We start from the raw sequence: 19492 nt of genomic DNA on the forward strand, positions 1-19492 counted from the left end.
TACTAAAATTTTAATCTTTTTTCACTTAAATTATCCCTTAAAAGTACTCTAATGTATTTTTCGTGGGTGCAAATCTTGTCACCAAACAATTACTTCTTAACATTTAAGATGATTTTGAGAAGTGAGAATGCATGTTCTTGCACTACAAGACGCGCAGTCAAATTAAAGACTCCTATTTCATATTTGTATTTCTTTTACGGTATGGATTCATTGGCATCAACAGTGTATTTTCAAATAATCGCACCACAACAAACGTTATTATTCATATCAAAGTACAATTATCAATATACTTCAGTCCTTGGATTTTCCAATGAACGTCACCAAATTTCTGGCATAAATAACAATCACCAGAACAAATAAAATTGCCACAAGCAAGATCATAGTCTTTCTTGAATGTTTCATCTCCCTCAGCAAAACACCAAAGCCCTTCTTGGAATCTTCCACAACTTCAGATTTAACCCTTCCATTCGAAGTTTCAGCGGCCACTTTATTCTCCATCTTTTCACCAGCATCATTCTTCTTCTTCTCCGCTGTTGCACCTCCCACCTCTCCATTCTTCTTCTCTAAACTCTTCCCCGGAACACTTTCAGCATCATTTTTTGTGGTTGGATGAACTTCTTCACTGGCCTTTTCTTGTCCTTTATTCTGAGGCTTTTGATTAATTTCTGATTCAGTTTTTGGTGCTTCAGCTGCTGGTTTATTAACTTTCGGGTGTTTGATGTAAAGTGTGTTATTATCAAACTTTGCACGGATTTCATTGATGTCATAGTGCGAAGCAATTGGTCTTTCCAAGCAAAATCGGCTCCATTTGTCCTTCTCTTTCGGCCGTTCTCCGCTCACCCTCAGTTGACGTCCTGTCGTCAATTGAACCTTCAGTTGGTCCTTGCTGAAACCTGCAAAATATCAAAATATTTGAATGAAGGATCCACGTTAAGAAAATTCTTGATAAAAAATTCTGATTTTGTCTACAAGCTTCTCAGTTCTTGTATGTAAACATTTGTTACAGTTTGGTTCATTTTAAAAACCATCTAAATCGTTACCCAAATTAAACTATTTTTTTGAAATTTATCAATTCAAACCAACCATTTTATAAATTAAACCAAATCATAATTCTCAAATAGTTTGATTTAATTTTACGATTTGAACCGAATCATATTTCCTTTTAAGCCAATTTCACGTGTTTTTAACCACGAAAGAAAATGAAAGAGAAAGAACCTGGTAGATTAACAATAAAAGTGTCGTACGTAGCATCCTGTTGCCAAGAAGTGGTTGGCTCAAAGTCCTCATAAGTGCGGCTGCCCTCGGTCGACTTTTTCATCTTGATGTGGCTTTTGCTGTTTGTTGAAACAATGTGTTTAATTATTCTGGGTGAAAAAAGAAGTGTGTAGGCTGTTGGTTTTATAGCACAAAAATTCACCAGAGCCTTCTGGGTTGAGTTCATGTTTTCTTTGAACATAATTATTCTTATTCCTTGATTCTGATTCAAATTTCTTTCGGTTGTTTAATGGCTGCAAGATGCTATGCTTCGGTCACGTAGAGTCGGTCACTTTATGCCTGGGAAACCCAAGGTTCCTGCTTATTAAGACTTCAAAAGGCTGTATTTCTGAAAACGCGTCCTTAAGTCGACGAAGCTTTAACATGCCCTCAAATTTTGGTACTTCTTCAGTTGCTCCTTTGTATTATTATTAATTTTTTTTTGGGAAAAGGCAATTTCCTATCTACATTTTAATTTAAAGTCAAAATCATTCTTATAACAGATAAAAAAACATAAATACTTATTAATAACTTAATTATCATTCAAATTTTTAGTTAGAAATAGCGGTAAAATTATTATTTTACCTATAAACCCTAAAACCTTAAAAATTTATATTATTCTCTCCTTAGTTTAAAAAAACTCATATTTACCCATTATGATTAAACTTTGAAAAATTCATTTTTCCCTCTTTCCAAATTTCATCTTTGGCCACTTAGGAAATCAGTTGACGATCGAAAAAAAGTAAAGGTCTTCTCCAACCAAAAATGATCTTTCATTATCCAAATCTAAATGACGAAATATCATCTAGATTGAGAAGACTCACGACGGACGACGAAACATCGTCCTTCATCAAGTCTTCCAAATGACGAAGGACAACACTTTGTTATCCTTTATCGTTACATTTGAACGATTGTCCTTTGTCATTCTTCATAGCCAGATCTGAAAGATGAGCGAAAAGTGTAAGTCATCAGTTGAAATGATGGTAATCAGAGAAGGAAACAAACCTTAAAGGTGAAATATAAACCTTTTAAACTTTGAGAATGGGTTGAAGTTTAGTTTTTAAAACCTTGGGGAGGGGGGAGGGGAATGATATAAATTTCAAAGTTTTAAAGTTTATAAATAAAATAACAATTTTACCCCTAACCTAACTGAAAATTTAGATGACGGTTAATCCATAAGTGGGTATTTGAATTTTTCATCTGTTGTAGATATGATTTTGAGATTAGAGTAAAATTTAAATGTCTTTTCCATTTTTTTTATACGCTGGTTTACCCCAATTTCACCTAATTAAATTTTCAATTATATTAATTTAAAAAAAAATTATGTAAATTTGGGGGCATGTTAAATGCTTCTTACTAACAGAATTGGATAGTAAATGAGAGTTATGCTCGTGGGATTCAATGAAATTCATTTGATAATGATCGAAACTTAATAAGGCAAAAAATTAATGTTTTTCATCGACATTGAAAAATTCTTAACTGACTTATCATATTCTCAAGGCGAGAGAAGTTTATCTACATGTTAAGGTTGGAATTGTTAGTCCTATAGTTAGTCAACTCTAGAAGATACTCCGCGAGCAAGAGTTTATTGCACTGCACAGCCAAATTAATACTTACTGATAATTTTTACAATATAAATACAATTTGACTTTCAATCCTCATTATTATTTCTTATTATAAATATTCATGATCCTCATTAAAAAAACAAGTTCTTTTTCATATTGGTCCTTGTTGAGAAGGGAATTCAAGCTCTCTGTATTGCTTTTATTCTCTTCCATCAATTCTCCATTGCAAGTACATTTGCACATTGTCGAACCCACAAAGCTCCTTGACTACTGGCATGGTGGCAGGAACCTCCAAATTGAATTTTGAATCAAATCCATTAGACTCAGTCCATGACTGAAGCTGTTGTCGCGCTTCTCTAATGGCTGCTCTTGTAGCACAATGAACTGAAACAGCAAGAAGTAATGGTGGCTCACCAGATGCTGCAAGCAAAAGACAACAAGTCTATGAAAATCTCTCTGGGTACATAAAATGCATGAGGATAATACCTTAAGCAAGCAACCAAAACCTGTTTTATTAATTCATGTACGCTTGATTAAGCAAGCAACTCAAGGTTTGACTGTAAACAACAACGGCAGATAACAACAGTGAAGCAATAGCCAATGTTACAGTGTTTAATGATACCTTAGAGTTCCTTGTGGGCTTGGAAGTCTCTAGGGTTATCTAGGTTTGTTCTGGAATGTGACGCTCTATGCATGGGCTTAGGGATGATTCTCATGCAGGAGCACGGTGTCATTGCCTACTTCAGCTCCATCTTAGGTTCATGAATATGTTATCATCCGCCTATGAAAAGGAGCTCTTGGCGTTGGTATGTGCAGTCAAAGACCGATGACATTATATATTGGGGTAACAATCTGTGGTTCATATGCATCACCTGGGCTTGAAAATTTTTTGGATTCAACTTTCGTCTACTTAAGCTCAGCACAAATAGCTCAGTAAGTTGAGAGGGTTTGACTTTGTAATCAAATACAAGCAGGGGAAGCTTAAATCTACTGCAGACGCTCTTTCCCAGGTGAATCTTTAAGGATTGGTTATGAGTTTATTGTCCCCTGAACCTCTTGCCAAGGTAAGTATAATAAGTGTTTTAATCAATGAATTTGGTATTGAATTTACCATATACCCTAAGGGCAATTACCTAATGATATCTCCAAGGGAATTGCAATCAACTCTTAAGATATCTGAGAAAAAGCTAAGCTTGACAGGGCATACCTTTTGAAGAGAGCACACGATTCCGGTGATGTCCACTGTTCAATATTTCAACGTTAAATTGTTTAGGTATGGTGTCCACAGTAGGAATCTTATAAGTCCATGTGCCTTCTGAAACCACTAAGCCGTCTGTATTTGTTGGGTATTCCTCGAACATGAAAAAACCAATTCCTTGTACAAAAGCTCCTTCAATCTGCAAAATCCAACTGTTAAATCTCCATGATATAGGTCCATGAAAATCATATCAGCCAAAAAAACTACAATCAATAAGAATGAAATGTTTGGCATGGACCTCTGTCAATAGTCAAGTCCTCAGTGTTTCATTTCAGGAAAACTAGGATCTAATTAGTTTAAAGTCATCTGAATTGGAATGAGAAATGCTCCCAGATTCAATGAAATCTGAGCACAGAAATGAATATCAAGGCTTGAGAATAACAGAAGGCTGACCTGTCCTAAATCCACAGCTGGATTGAGGCTTTGTCCACAGTCATAAACAATATCAGATCGCAAAATTGTTGTTTCTCCAGTCAGAAGGTTCACCTCCACCTACAACAACATAGTTAAATAAGGGCATTTGCAAAGACAACCAGATTTCACTAGCCAGTGCGTTACATTAGAGTTAGTTAAATCACTCTCACAGGCTGGCTTCAGGTACATGTCGAATAAACAATCTTCAATGAGAGAACCAATGCAAAAAAAAGATGAAAAACTTACCTCACTTACTGCAGCTCCATAGTTTAGGTATGACATGGAAGAAAGATCAGGTACAAAGAGAGTATTTACAGATAAGTTCACAGCTTGTCCATATGCCTGCACTTTGATATGTTAAAACAATGATATATGGAAAAGAACCTTCTAATTTTAATTGAAAAGGAAATTAAAAGTTATGATTTAACATCCTTTTTCCTATTAAGAAAAGGCACTGTCATAGAGTTTGTTTACAGACAAGCTGCCAAAATAGTTATAGCGACCAAAATGAGATGTATGATTTTCAGGTCGATCAGCAAAATAATATAAGTTTTATTTTAAATAAGAAATCTAGGGCTTGTGCCATCCTTCTTTGATAACATCAAAGGTATGATTTTAATTACTTCAAAACCCGTATATAAAACCATAACCAACACTGAAATTCCAACAAGTTCAAGCCTTAGCATTTACAAAATGAAATAAAATCAACTATATATCATCAAAAAAGTAAATGTTTAAGCAGTAGTATAACTAAAATAACAATTTGAAAATAGAAAAATACAAATATGCATCGAGTTTAACAAGAGATTAATAAGAAATTGAAAAAAAATCTGAAACTGGATGTAATGCTCTTGTGATGAATCAAAGTTGCTTTGTCTAATAGTAATAAAATGCAAGAGATGGGATGGAACTTGTTCACAAAGTCTTTAGTTTTTAAGGCTTGTATAGATTGGAGTGAAAAGTTAGGGGGCTATTTTATATTTGAAATACATTCCTTTTCTTTTAAATCCAAGCAAGGGATTAAAACTTTTTCTAATAGCGGATGAACGATACTTCCACCCTGGATGAGAGGGCCTTACCAATATAAACTACAGAAAGACTATATGACATGCCCAAGACTTAAAAAAATTTAATAGTGTTATGCATGAACAACATATAAAAAAAGTGCGCAAACACAGTCACATGCTGCCATCAAGTCCATGACCCTGGTTTTTTGTCATAGAGCTACATTATACCTGTGAGCACTGACTGAAAAACTTTATCCCTTTTTATAAGGAAAACAAATGAGTTTTGAAGGAATTTCATAAACTTCTAAGGAGTTGTAGTTCATAAATCATAGAAGGACAAACTCCAGTGATATTATATTAAAGACTTCCAGTCTGTAAGGCAAATTAGAAGAGTGTAAGTTTACCTGTTGAATCAGTGTCTCCCAATTTATTGAACACATTTTTTGCTGGAGCAATCCTTCCCTGATGGGCATCAGTCTCTCAACCAAGATACTGCAACAGAGTCTAACTGCTTCACAGCTTGACTCAGATGTTGTACTCCCAGCAGTGAAACCCCCTTGAATTAAACTCAAGGTGTCAGTTTGTACAACCCTTACTTTCTCCAATAAATCCATCGTTCCACCACACTGGATAGAACTGAGAGCAAACGCAGCCATTTGTTTAGCCTTCGTCCACAGTCCCTGGCCCAGCTCAATCCCTCCAACTTCCACGACAACAGACCCATCACTTAAAATGCTTACTTTCCCCGGAGTTGGCCTAACAGTCACTTCATGCAAAATAGGCACACGAGAAATACCCTTCTTTCGCCACAAATTAGACCTATTAAACTCTTTTATCATTCCACTTCTTTGTTTGAAGCTTGCAGATACAGCCAACTTATCCCAGATTGAAGGTAAAGTATACTCCATAAACTCACCTGCACTTCCCTCATAAAACAAATTGAGGCTATTATATGTGTGCAGATTAATATTTCTAACAGAATCCACGTCCATGGAAAGAGTAGAAGCTACATGTTCAATTACAGCTTCAGCGATAAATGATGCCTGTACCTCACCAGGGGCTCGCATTGCTGATCTGCTTGGGAGGTTAGTTCTACACACCTTTATATCGAAATGTAAAGCACCCCAGTCATATTTTTTTAGTGCACCAAGCATGTTTCTAGGCATTGCTGGACTTATGTCTGCAGAGAATCCTGCATTGATTAATATATTAAGTTGCAAAGCTGTAATTTTCCCATTGGCTTTGAATCCTACACTATAAGTTATTTTCATGGGATGCCTTCCTCCTGCCATTATCATATCAGTTTTGCGATTGACATATATCCTGACTGGGCGGCATAATTTGTGTGCAGCAAATGCACATGCTGTAGCAACCTATAAACATCACATAAGAAGTAGTTCCACAGCTACACCAAGGATTGTAAATGAGTACATAACCAAACTAAAGAATTAATCTTACCAAATGACTTAAATAATGATTAGTTTATTCATTCGGCGATCGAGAGACAGAGAGAGAATGTAAGGTTTGAGAATCATGATTTTCAGGATTTTTTACAAATATCAAAATTTAGATGAGAAAGTGAAACAGGAACAGCCACACACCTTAATAAAGATGTCATTTGAGCAAAATTATTGGAAAACAAATTGACACACTAAGATACTTACAGGCATTGCTTTTATGGCCTTTCCACCAAAACCTCCCCCGACTCTTCTTGTAATCACACGAACATTGTGTTCAGGAATACCGAGACATCTAGCAATTGTAGCATGTGCAAACTCAGGGCACTGAATTGAACTGTAAACCACCATGCAGTTGTCTTCATCTGGCACAGCAAGGGCAGTTTGTGTCTCCATATAGAAATAATATTGTGACCCAAGTTTAATCTGCAGTTAATTAACATGCAATAATATATGGAGGGAAAATGACAACCTTGCACAAAATTCTTAATAGATGATTTTGCAGAACTGAGAAGTCAATGCAACAATTTTCAACGTTCAATAAAGTAATTTTTTTTATTTCAGTATTTTAACAGGACAGAAAGCATGTGAAGTAGAAGTATATGAAAATCACCTCTGCAGAGAGAATCTTATGGTCTGCTTCATCCATTCCTTTCAATAAATCACCAATCTGTTTGGGAGAGAGAAAAGGAGGAACCTCAAAAAAGCTAGATCTCTCAACTGCTTCCTCTACAGACAGTATGGGTGGTTCTAGATTTTCCATGTCATAGTCAACCACTGTAAGATTTGCAGCCCTATCTGCATTTTTCTGTGTATCTGCAACCTAAAGAATGTCCTTTTATTTACTGCATTAAATGCAGAAACCAAATGAAGCAACATATATAGCCTTACTGACTGCTTACTAGTAACAGTTAAGATACATAAACAGATTCAAAAAAACAAGTCTGCAGAAGCCATGGGAATACCACAATAGCAACACGCTGACCGGCATAGTGAGCAAGCTCATCTGAAAATAAAGGCTCAGTACCAAATATGGTCTTAGAACCAACATTCTCCCCACCTACTGGAATTTCTTTGTAAGAAATCAATGCAGTGGCTCCATATGTTGCTGACTTAGATTTAAATTTTATACCCTTTATTCGTGCCAAAGGTTTTGTGCTATAAACAAATGCTCCATAGAGGCAATTTGCCGGAGAAGGGATGTCATCCACGTACACTGCCTCACCTACAAAGGTTGCTAGATGTAAATATCATTCTAAAGGTTGTCGGGAGCTGGCAGTAGTAATTCAATAGACATATAAGTTAAACTATAAAAGGTTTAGAAGAATAAAATTCAAGGAAATTCATCCAAAACTAAAGATGATCATGGATTGATAAGAAAACATGAATTCTTATGCAACCACAGTCATCATTTGGTTCTTGAGTAATTAAAGCTGAGAAAAATGATCACTTGGAAACAAGGTCTTATCAAAAATATTTTTTTACGAATTTAAAGTTTTTTTCTGGCAATAAACTCATCCACATACACACAAACTCTCACAAGAGAGAGATAAAGATATGACAATATTAATAACCGCAACAATTTGATTTCAAACATTGAAGAAAAGTCCAGATTTAAGCATTATGCTAATTTAGAAAATCTGATAAGTTCATTTATTCAGTACTTACTGTCTTCTGATGCAACAGACCATATTGAAAACTGATAAGTTGCTTCAATGAGGACTCATGATATCAGAGAATAGAAAAATGCTGCTGATTGAAACATAACATTTAAACAATTTAATATTCCACATTTCTTTTTGTGACTCATTATCAAGTAAGTTATAACCTACCAGAAGCTTGTAGAGGAGCCCCAGATTTTATGATCGGCTCACCAACTGGATAATATTCCCTACTTAACTCCAAAACCTGATTTGCAGACGATAAGAGTGTTGGAAATTCAGTTTGATCAAATTGGTCATCAGTCTGTTTTATTTTCAGAGCTTTCGACAACACAGTGTCAGTATATACATTCATTTGGTCACTACAGATTTTAGATTCTGTTTCAGCTAAGGAGACGAGGAACTGAAATAGAAAACCAACAGCCAGGCTTGACCTAAAGGCAGGATTTGAAGTACCATCTTCAGGCACCACAAAGGCTTCAACTAACTTTATAGCTTCATTTAGAACATTTAAGTTTAGCATTTTTCCAATTAAAAAAGCCTCGACTGTCCTTGCTCTCATAGCATGTCTAGTTCCATAAGCACCGAAAGCCAACTGGCAGTTATTTATCATTATTCCACCACACATTTTAGATGGAGAAACTTCAGCCAAGAAAGCAGCATTTAAATGAGACAATGCATTTCCAAGAGGTCGAGGTGCAGCTCTATAGGTTTCAAACAATAATGTGCTTTTGGTTTCAGACGTTCTATTTCTACAAGGATCCCAATGTGGGATTTTAACACTTACAAGTATGCTTTTAGCATCCAACGGAGAACTCTCCAAAAATTCTTCGAGCCTAAGCTTTTCACATTTATGACCAGTCATTACAGTAACTATCGAATCCACAGAAAGAAGTACAGTGGAAATGTCCGATGGAAAATTATTTCTCTGTGCCATCACCAGATTTCCACCCACACTAGCAGAATTCCTTATAAATCCTGTAGAAATCTTTTCCATGTGGGCAGCAATTTTTTTAAACACCATCACTCCTTCAGAGTGAAACTCACCTTTATCATAGTCTTTCAGAGCTTCAATAGCTTTAGAGATTGTCACAGTTGCTCCAATTTCAATTCCTGTATGATCCCTCCTAATCATTGAAAGCTCAGGAATATGGCTTATGTCTATGTATTTATCAAAAGGTTCTACTTCCTTATAATAACCCATACCAGTATTGCCAACAACCAATTTAACTGAGTGTTGATTATTGTCAGTATTTGCCAATAAGATTTGAAGTTCTGAAATACTAACAGGACTGAGCCAGCAAACTTTCTTTAAATCCAAATATGCAGCAGACTTATTTTCCTTCTTTAGAAACTCCGGAAATGTACAAATCTGATCATCACGTTTCCAAAGAGGTAATCGACTAATCTTCACTTCTTTACTCTCTTGTTTTCCCCAAAACGCGTTAAATCCCAAATCCTCTATATCAACATCAGCAGCAAAACTTTTACAGGCATCAACAATGGATCGATATCCAGTACAGCGACAAAGATTCCCAGCAATAGCCTTCTCAGCTTCTGAAACTGTCAACTTGGAAAATCCTGGAGGGGGTTCCGGACGATGGGTTTTTTCAGCATTAACAAGAGCTGAGAACAGTGACACACACATCCCAGGAGTACAAAAGCCGCATTGAGAAGCATGGAAGCCAGAGAACCTTTGGTGAATTGCATGGAAACCAGCTTTGCTATTTCCCAAACCTTCAGTTGTGGTAATCGAACATCCATTCACACTGCAAAGTAGTGTGAGACATGAACTCACTGTGAAATCATCGACTTGGTCAAGCTCAGGATTATATTTGGATAGCAAGACAACGCATGCACCACAACCACCTGAAATCACAAACGAGAAAATAGATAATGAAATTTCTTAAATGATGTTCAATAATCTTCTCGTCTTAGACAGGAGTATATCATACAACAGCTGACTTATTACATCATTAGCCCATCAAGCATCTATTTGATTGCAAAAATAAATAAATAAATTAGTGGGAAAGTTCATAATTGAAGCACAGTACTTTCGATTGGCTGCCTTTTTTTTTTTTAAAATAAAATTCAACTATGAATCAAAATCCCATTACTTTTACTTCTTTTCAGCTCAATTTACAAATATGTAATAAGATAAACAAAGCACTCAGCACTCCAACAGGGCAACCGACTAAATCAAAACTCCAGCAACTACTTGAAGAACTTTTAAGATACTAAAAACAGAAAGGCAAAAAAAAAACAAAACAAAACAAAAAACAAAAAGAATCCTAAGAAGTGTTGAAAGCCGATTGTAAAAGCAACTAACATTTTATAACAAGCATAAAGCTTCTAAAATCCTTAAAATCAAATACTAAAAGTGGGAAATCAAATCAAGAACATAAGAGACGAAGATACCTTCACCACAACTGAGCTTGACGCTCTTAAAACGAGTTTGAGAACGCAAGAACTCAAGCAAAGTAGTAGAAGGATCTATAGAGGGCACATCAAAACGTTCTCCATTAACTGCAAATACCAAACTGTTTCTGCTGCTTTCTGATTCTATCTGGTCAACCATTTTGGGTTAGATAACTTCAGTGGAAACTCAGCTCAACTCATTTTTGTTGCTAAACTAAGAAGTGGGAGTATCTTTCTGGCTTCTTCAGTATACATCTGCTGTATCTGTCCTTAACTTTATTAAAAATGTGGGGTCCTCCGAAGTTACCTGCAAGTTCCAACCAGTAACTTTGTTTTCACTGTCAAGTCTACAATTCCCTCTCCTGGCGAACGAATATAATTTAGGCCAAAAACGCTTGACCCACCCAAGGTTTGGTATAATGTTAAAGTTCTTTCTACTGTTTCAAAAATTCAAATATCTATTTTTTATTAAATTTTTTTATTAGAATTAAAAGTAAAACTATTATTTAATAAAATAAAAAATAAAATTTTATCTCATTAATTTCTTCATAGAATTTGATTTTTTCCAATCACTACTTTTCGATGATTACTCTAGGAAAGTTGTCAATCGACCTTTCCATCACCTCAATTTCTGATGATTTTTTAATATGAAAACTACTAAAAATTCTACTAAAATAATTGAATAACATTGCAGAGATCTTTGTTTTTTTGTCAAAATGGCTTAAATAAAACCTTAAGGGGGTGTTTAGTTTTAGTTTTTTAAGATTACCTTGGTAATCTATCTTTTATTCCATTATTTGGTTTGTCAGTAATAAAATATTACAGTAATATTTTATTACTAATGCTGACGTAGCAGGTAATATAGGTGTTAATCTGACTAAAAAGGTATTTAAAGATTACCGAGATAATATTGATTTTATTATAATTATATTATTATTTATTAATTTTTTGAGACAAAAATAAATTTATTTTTAATTAATATGACAAATAATATGAAAAAAATTTAAAAATAATTATATTTAAGAGCATTTAAGTAAAATAATTTACTAGGAATATTTTATTACCTTTAACCAAACACAATAATTATTTATACCTATCAAATTTTATCAAACATAGTAATCATTTATACCCAGTAATCTTCTAAGTAATCTATCTTTAAGGTAATCTTTCTATATTGGTAATAAAACATTACCTAAACCAAACGTTCTTTAAGGGTTAGAGTTTGAAAATACATTAAACCTTTTATATGAATAAATCTTTTGACCGATATTTTATTAAGATAAAATGGGCTAAGGATGACAATAGGGAGGCACGAAGAGAGGATCCCAATTCCTATCATTGTCCCCATTATAGGAATGATAAAGATTTTTGTCCTCTCCCCATCCCTTTTTTGTCTTTACAGGAAAAAATCTTCTTCCCGTATATGTGAGAAAAAATCTATTTCTCACACTTTTTAAATGCAAATACATTAAATAGCAAAACTGAGTAAAATTAAAAACTCAAATATCATAAATATCATATATTAACTATTTTAATATACATAACAAAAATTTAAATAAATTTCAAAACTATAAATGCTCTAAAACTATAAAGATATGTTTGTATTTTAAATAAATATATTAATATATAAGAATGAAGATGAGGATGAGATGGAGCGGGGATAAGATATATGTATCTCCATCCTCAATTGCGGAGATTTTTTTCGTCACTTTTTTAGTTCTAATGAGGAGTCTCCTTCCCTAAAGTCAAAATTCCTAAATTCAAATCAAAATTACCATCCCTAACATGGGTTTTACTCATCATTTATTTTTTATTTATTATTTAATCGGAGATATTAATTAAATAACTTATCATGAAGGGTCACAAAAAAATAATCAACAATTTTATATTCACATTAACCAACAAACAAACTTAATTTAATATAATTTTACTTTTATCTCGAAATTTTTACACAATCACAAACTAAATGTTCAACCCTATTAAGATATAACTCTTATTTACAATATTACACATCTAAAATATGAAATCAAAGACAATTTCACCAGTTGAAAAGAAAGGTTTTCTGAATTGTCGGTTCATCCAAACCATAGACAATTTTACGATAAACACTCCCAAACACGTTTAGAAATTTTATTGTGGACAAAGTTTTCTGAGTAAAATATTGAGTTTCCGTTTCACTAAGTTTGAAGCTGTCCAAAAGAGTGGTAATTAAATTATAGCTTTAATAAGGCCAAAAGACTATTTCCCACCCAAACTATGCTGAATTCTTAAAGTTCTCTCGTTAACTTTGAAAATACCATTTACCCACCCATGTGCCATTAAACTTAACTGAGTCCGTTGGCTATATCATTTCCCTTCCCCAAACCCTAAAAACTAACACTTTTCCCCTAACCCAAGTTTTTAAAAATTGCATTTTCCCCCCTAGGGTTTCCAAACTTCAAATCCAAATTTTTCAACAATGACTGGCGATCTCCAAACACCTATTCTCCCTCTCTGATGGCCCTTCCTTTCGGTCGTACACTTCTGACGCTCCTAGGTGTCATCTTCGTCGATGACGACGCTTAGGAGCATCGGACGACCACGGTCGAAAAGAGGAGATGCCGGGGAGGAAGAGACGTCACCTGGAGATTGTCGGTCGTTGTCGAAAAATTCAATCCGAAAGTTTGAAAACCCTAGAGAGGAAAATGTAGTTTTTAAAAACTTGGGTTGGGGGAAAGTGTTAGTTTTTAGGGTTTGAGAGATTAAATTTAAGTTTATTTTTAATATTACAGATAAAATGACGATTTTACTATTGAATCCGTCAACCTAACATTTTTTTTAACAGTTTATAAGTGGGTAAATAGGTTTTCCAAAGTTAACGGATGAGAATTTGCAGAAAAAGCATACCTTGGGTGGGAAATAGTCCTTTGGCCCTTTAATAATCAATCTCTTTTATGACTTCCATGTTATAGGTGGAAGAAGCATTATTAAGGTAATTTTATTGACATATAGAAAGGTTCTATTTCCTATATTATTGTCAGGAAGTAGATTTTATTTGCAAGAACTAGGGGAGTTATTACCATGAAACATCAACAAATGTACACCCACAAAAAAAAAAAAGTAATAAAGGGTATATATCTATATGTATTATCATGTAATTATTTAAATTCATTTAATCACATGATAATACAAGTAAGTATGTACATATTTATATACTTAAAGTTGATACACATAGTTTTATTAATTTCACACACAAATATATATATATATTGATTGTTAAAACAAATAAAAAGAAGAATAAAATTATGTATATAAGCAAATCTTACTAACTTATCATACAAACTAGGGTGATAATATGTGATTAGATGATGTGTTATTTATTTTATCTCTCACTTCAAAATTACTCAATCACACGTTGTCACATCAGATTCTATGAATAGGTTTGTAAAATTTATTTATATATATATAATATTACTCAAAAAATTTTATTTTAAACAATAAAACTATATCACTAATAATATGACATATCATAATATGATTGAGTATTATTTTTATCTCTAATTTAAAATTACTTAATTATATAATAACATATCATTTTTTATGCATGTAACACTACTCTTTATTTTTTTGTCATAAACCATTCTTCATCTATGCTACCCATTTGCTCATAACAAACTAATTAGTCATCTATTTTGCCCATTACAATATCCACCCGTTTTTTAATAGAAAAGAATGTTGATACATGCATACATAATGAGTATCAATTCAGGTACTAATAATCTTATGTCATCATATACTCGAGTATTATTTTATTTTGAGTAATACTATATACACAAATAATAATATATCATTATATAATTGAATAGTTGAAAATTAAAGATAAACTAACACTCAATCACAAAGTGATACGTCATTATTTATGCACAAAAGTTGTGTATATAATTTTATTTTTTTGTTTTATATCTTTATTATATTATTTATTATGATTTGGTTAAATGAATTTAGCATACATTCATATATTATTGGTTCGTGCTTCAAGTTTGTGAACTATTTATTACCTAAATCATTGGAATGATGATGTGTCAGTTATATCTCTATCATTTGTGACTATCTTATATATGAAATGTGAATCATAACATATCCTAAATTCAATTAATTAAATGTTCCAACTATACTTTTTCCTCTTAAAATGGAAATTCGAAGGAGCATCCGTTTAATTCTATCATTTCAAGAAAACAAAACTGTGTTTTCCTTTTTCAGTCCATATTAAAGAGTAACTGGCAATGAAACAAAGGAAAATTTAAATGAGGGCTTGTGTTCACAAATTTTTAAATTTGAAAAACCTCTTGTGAGTTGTGATTTCATAATTTCCTTCCATAATGGAAAATGCCATTGTCAATAAATACATCTATGTCTTGTACAATTTTCAGTCTCAAACTCTGCCATGGAAACCCTAATTTCAAGAAAACTATCACCTTCAGAGATCTCTGTCAACTCAGAAAAAACTCCAAATAACAATGAATCATCAGAAACAAAGCAACCCAGATCAGATTTTGATCTTTTCTTTAATAAAAAGATGAGCTATAATGGCGATACAGTTTGTGGATCTGAAGTTGAACTGAAGCTGTTTAGCGGTGGCTCTTCATTTCAAGGCAATGAGTTGTTATCATCCAATGAAACAGTAAGCAGCAAAAAGCAGCCAAAACAAAGAGGCTTCTCGTGCAACTTCTGCAACAAAAACTTCTCCACATCGCAGGCCCTGGGGGGACATCAAAACGCACATAAACAAGAGCGTGCAATAGCAAAACGACGTAAGGAGATGGGCATGGGGGCTTTAGGGCATCCTCATCATTTGTCTTATTATCCTTCTTCAACTTTATCTCATCAAATCCCTCTCTATGGATCATATACTAATAGATCACCTCTCGGGGTCAGTGTTCACTCTCCGATGATTCGAAGGCCAGCCACCGCCACCTTTCCGTGGATCCCACTCCGTGATCGGTGTGGCAATGGACAATTGTTGATGAATTCATCAAGGCTAGATTACGAAAAACTCAGACAGCATGGTTTGATGCAGCAGGCAAAGGGTTTAAGCATTGCAGCAAATAACAAGCCTCCTAATGGTGGAGACTATCTTAAGGGAAAAAGTCCATTACAAAGTGATAATGAGGACGATCGTTCATCTAAACTTGATTTATCTCTCAAGCTTTAGATGATTTGTTTATGTTAAAAGCACATATTTTCATTTTTATCTCTCTCATTAATGGTGAGTATCTCTTCCATTACAAAATAATTACAATCAGGATGCATTATTCTTGAAGACTTCATTTGTCTCTTAAGGGTAATATATGTTGTTATATTTTATATTATTACAAGTATTTTAATTTTATTTTTTATTAATAACAGTTAAGTTCTTTGTATATTATTTGCATTCTTGACTCTCTTTGGTCCCTTTCCAATAATTAATTTGACCTTGAATGTGTTTGTGTTATTTTAACTAATGATAGTTATATGTGCTCATGGACAGGGATAAATATATCACGATCAGTTTATTTGTTGATTTGTCTTCTCTCCTATATACTTTCTAAACTCTTACATATTGAATTAATCTTAAAAATTTTGAATTATTACTAATATATTATTACATGTAATAAATATTTTATTATTTTTTTAGTGGAAATTAGAAGAGAAAACTGTAATGAATTTTTTCCCGCAAGAATGAAAAGAGGAATAGTAGATAAATTTTCCCGCAAGAAAGGAACAATATTCCTTATTATCCCTGTATTAGGAAAAGGGACAAAAACGGAGATTAAGATATTCAGTTTCTACCGTTCCGTTGCCATCTCTAATGGCAATGACAAAATCTTATGGTTTATTTGAGTACTAAATATACTAATTGACAAATTAGAGCACAAGTTGATTCGACTGAATATAATATTTCGTTTCAATACTTGGTTAGTTTATAAAGCTTCCTTCCATATCAATCTTCCATTAGAATTAGTAGTTTCCTGTAAAAGATCAGCCATGCCAGCAGGCATATAGGCAACAAAAGTAATAAACATTAAGATTTTTTATTATATTCATCTGCCAATATTTTTATTTAATATATTTAGAAATATTTTTGTGTGATTTCATAACATTCTAAAAACATTATATGCTAAATTTGTTATCAATGAAATTTTTTTCTTATATATGGTATAGAATTAGGATAAATTCAACTTTGTTTATAATGAAAATCTGGATTGAAACTTGAACAAGAAAATCAAAGTTTAGGAATTCTTTTTGACAAAGAAATAGAGGAAACACTCATTTTAAAATATAGAATTACGTTCTTGCTGATTGTTTTATCAAACAAAATATCTGGTTTGGGTTTTGTATTGCAATTTTTTCAAGGCGCCAATGGGTCTAGTGATATGCCTTTTTTTTTTTAAATTAGATTTTCGTATTGGTTAGATAAGTAAATTCGAAACATAGTGATTAAATTTATAATTATTATACTAATTAAATTAGGGTTTTATAAAAATAACAGAAACTTGTAATATTTCATCAATTTTACTAATTTCTTAAGATTTGAATTTGGTTAGTGAAAAGGTAATTTAAAGGATAAAAGATACGTTATTAAAACCAAGTAATTTTACAGTTATCACAGAAAAATCTTATATATGTTGATGAAAATGGTGTTCTTATACAAACTCATGGCTGTCTCCGATTACTCATCAAGCTCCAAGGCCTTGAAATATTTCCCATCAATGAGATAGGTCCCAATGCTTAGACGAACTGCCCATAAATCCTTAGGCTTCCTTGAAACGATTCTGCACAAAACTTCACCAATTACCATCCCAGAAGCTTGCAAATATTCACCTAACATTCACAGAAAATCCCTAATTTCTTCCCACAAAGATTCAAAAATAAACCCTACCTTCCCACGTCACCAGGCTTGATTAAGCCAGAATTAACTCTCAGGCATGGCATTGATGCTGCCGTTTTAACCATTCTCGGTGCTTCGATGACAATGACAGGAGATCCTATCTCAAGTTTTGATCTTCTTGCTAGCGATTCTGATTCCTCTTTTGATTCACACTTGATAATATGAGAATTTCGTTTCTGGGTTCTAGGGTTGGGAGGGTTTGCACGAGGAAAAGGTGAAGTCGAAGATATGGAAAATGCCATGAGAAAGATGAGATAATGTTTCTGTGGTTCGAAGGTACATACACTTATTCATATTAAATATTCTAAAATTTTGATCATATTATCCACAAGTTTACAAAATTATGACTCCATCACGTTGTAATAATAGTATATTGGTCAAATGACTATTTCCCACCCAAGGTTTAGTATAAACACAATTTTTCATTTATTAACTATTGAAAATTCAAATACCTATATTTTTGTTAAATTTTACTGTTACTGTTAAAAGTAAAATTGTTATTTAAGAAAAAATATTTTAAAAAACAAAATATTTATCACATTTTCACCCTCCAAGTTTAAAAACTAACATCAACCCTATTAAAATTTTGAAAAACTTACATTACCTCATGGGTTTTTGTAACAGTTGTTGGTGCCCAGAGGTGAAGGTGACAATGGCATTCTCCCTCTCTCCCAACTTCTCTCTCGACGAAGAGACTCAGATCTCGATCTCTTCATTGTGTCATCGATGAGAGGAGAAGGTAGTTGATGATGGTTGAAAATGAACCGCGGTTGAGAGAGAAGCTGAGAGGGAGAGAGAATGTAGTTGTCGCCATCATCTTTGACCGCCAACAGTTGTTGCAAAAACTTTAGAGGGAATGTAAGTTTTTCTAATTTTTGGTGGGGGTGATTTTGTTAGTTTTTAAACCTGGAGATGGAAATGTGATAAATTTTTAGTTTTTAAAATATTTTTCTTAAATGATAATTTTATTTCTAACAATAACGATGAAATTTAACAGAATAATGAGTATTTAAATTTTTGATAATTAACGGATGAAAAATTATGTTTACACTAAACCTTGAGTGGAAAAGAGTCATTTGGCCTGATATATTGAATGCATATAGCAAAAAAAAAAAAAAAAAGTTAAGCCCGTATTTTCTCTAACATGTCTTGATGTGAATAAAAGGCCATCATAATCATTTCACAAAATAAAATAGATTATGAAATGGAAGAATTTGTATCCACTATGAATTTTGTTAGTTGATCTCATGCAATTTGGAGTTTAGGGTTTGACGAAGGCAAATTAAAATTAATAAGTTTGCATATTTGTTAAACTTTGTTCGATGTATTTAACATCCTTTTTCTCCTAGTGTTACCTCATCGTAAATGCTTCATTCAAGATATTGCAAATTTTATGTATCTTGTTTTTTCATCCGACCTAATCTTTGAAGATTGTTTTAATTTAATGAAATGATACTTCATCTCATAAATTTGCCTTTTTGTTCTCCATCTTGTCGAGCCGAGCTGCTACTTATCTATGTTTTGCTAACCGCAATTTCGATTAAGTTTTGA

The 19492-nt window shown here is 33.2% G+C and overlaps 4 protein-coding genes across 4 annotated transcripts; 1 reads left to right on the top strand and 3 right to left on the bottom strand.

Moving 5' to 3' along the window:
- Positions 1-227: 227 nt before the first annotated feature.
- On the bottom strand, positions 228-1623 carry LOC123225244 (inactive protein RESTRICTED TEV MOVEMENT 2). Its single transcript, XM_044649161.1, has 2 exons — positions 1216-1623; positions 228-893 (listed from the first exon to the last, which is right to left on the bottom strand). Exons 1-2 carry the CDS (start codon positions 1454-1456, stop codon positions 292-294), a joined length of 843 nt encoding a protein of 280 aa, XP_044505096.1. The 5' UTR covers positions 1457-1623; the 3' UTR covers positions 228-291.
- Positions 1624-2821: 1198 nt separating this feature from the next.
- LOC123225724 (abscisic-aldehyde oxidase-like) lies at positions 2822-11291 on the bottom strand. The gene is made up of 10 exons (XM_044649838.1): positions 11035-11291; positions 8788-10485; positions 7921-8180; positions 7569-7778; positions 7163-7381; positions 5903-6871; positions 4738-4833; positions 4471-4569; positions 4027-4216; positions 2822-3239 (listed from the first exon to the last, which is right to left on the bottom strand). Exons 1-10 carry the CDS (start codon positions 11192-11194, stop codon positions 3019-3021), a joined length of 4122 nt encoding a protein of 1373 aa, XP_044505773.1. The 5' UTR covers positions 11195-11291; the 3' UTR covers positions 2822-3018.
- A 4166-nt stretch (positions 11292-15457) lies between these two features.
- Positions 15458-16225, top strand: LOC123226309 (zinc finger protein 3-like). The gene has a single exon (XM_044650823.1). The coding sequence runs from the start codon at positions 15458-15460 to the stop codon at positions 16223-16225; it is 768 nt and encodes a 255-aa protein (XP_044506758.1).
- A 1383-nt stretch (positions 16226-17608) lies between these two features.
- LOC123226118 lies at positions 17609-18235 on the bottom strand. Its single transcript, XM_044650606.1, has 2 exons — positions 17933-18235; positions 17609-17825 (listed from the first exon to the last, which is right to left on the bottom strand). The coding sequence occupies exons 1-2, from the start codon at positions 18181-18183 to the stop codon at positions 17723-17725; spliced, it is 354 nt and encodes a 117-aa protein (XP_044506541.1). The 5' UTR covers positions 18184-18235; the 3' UTR covers positions 17609-17722.
- Positions 18236-19492: the final 1257 nt, after the last annotated feature.

This window comes from Mangifera indica, chromosome 9 (genome assembly GCF_011075055.1).
Source record: "Mangifera indica cultivar Alphonso chromosome 9, CATAS_Mindica_2.1, whole genome shotgun sequence".
Classification (NCBI taxonomy): Eukaryota; Viridiplantae; Streptophyta; class Magnoliopsida; order Sapindales; family Anacardiaceae; genus Mangifera; species Mangifera indica.

Coding starts and splice junctions, on each gene's coding strand:
- LOC123225244 (XM_044649161.1), bottom strand. CDS start 1,456: ATGTTCAAAGAAAACATGAACTCAACCCAGAAGGCTCTGGTGAATTTT. Junction 894..1,215: donor TTTTATTGTTAATCTACCAG/GTTCTTTCTCTT, acceptor GATATTTTGCAG/GTTTCAGCAAGGACCAACTG.
- LOC123225724 (XM_044649838.1), bottom strand. CDS start 11,194: ATGGTTGACCAGATAGAATCAGAAAGCAGCAGAAACAGTTTGGTATTT. Junction 8,181..8,787: donor GGCTCCTCTACAAGCTTCTG/GTAGGTTATAAC, acceptor CAACCTTTGTAG/GTGAGGCAGTGTACGTGGAT. Junction 4,217..4,470: donor CAGCTGTGGATTTAGGACAG/GTCAGCCTTCTG, acceptor TGGATTTTGCAG/ATTGAAGGAGCTTTTGTACA.
- LOC123226309 (XM_044650823.1), top strand. CDS start 15,458: ATGGAAACCCTAATTTCAAGAAAACTATCACCTTCAGAGATCTCTGTC.
- LOC123226118 (XM_044650606.1), bottom strand. CDS start 18,183: ATGGCATTTTCCATATCTTCGACTTCACCTTTTCCTCGTGCAAACCCT. Junction 17,826..17,932: donor AAGCCTGGTGACGTGGGAAG/GTAGGGTTTATT, acceptor AGTTTTGTGCAG/AATCGTTTCAAGGAAGCCTA.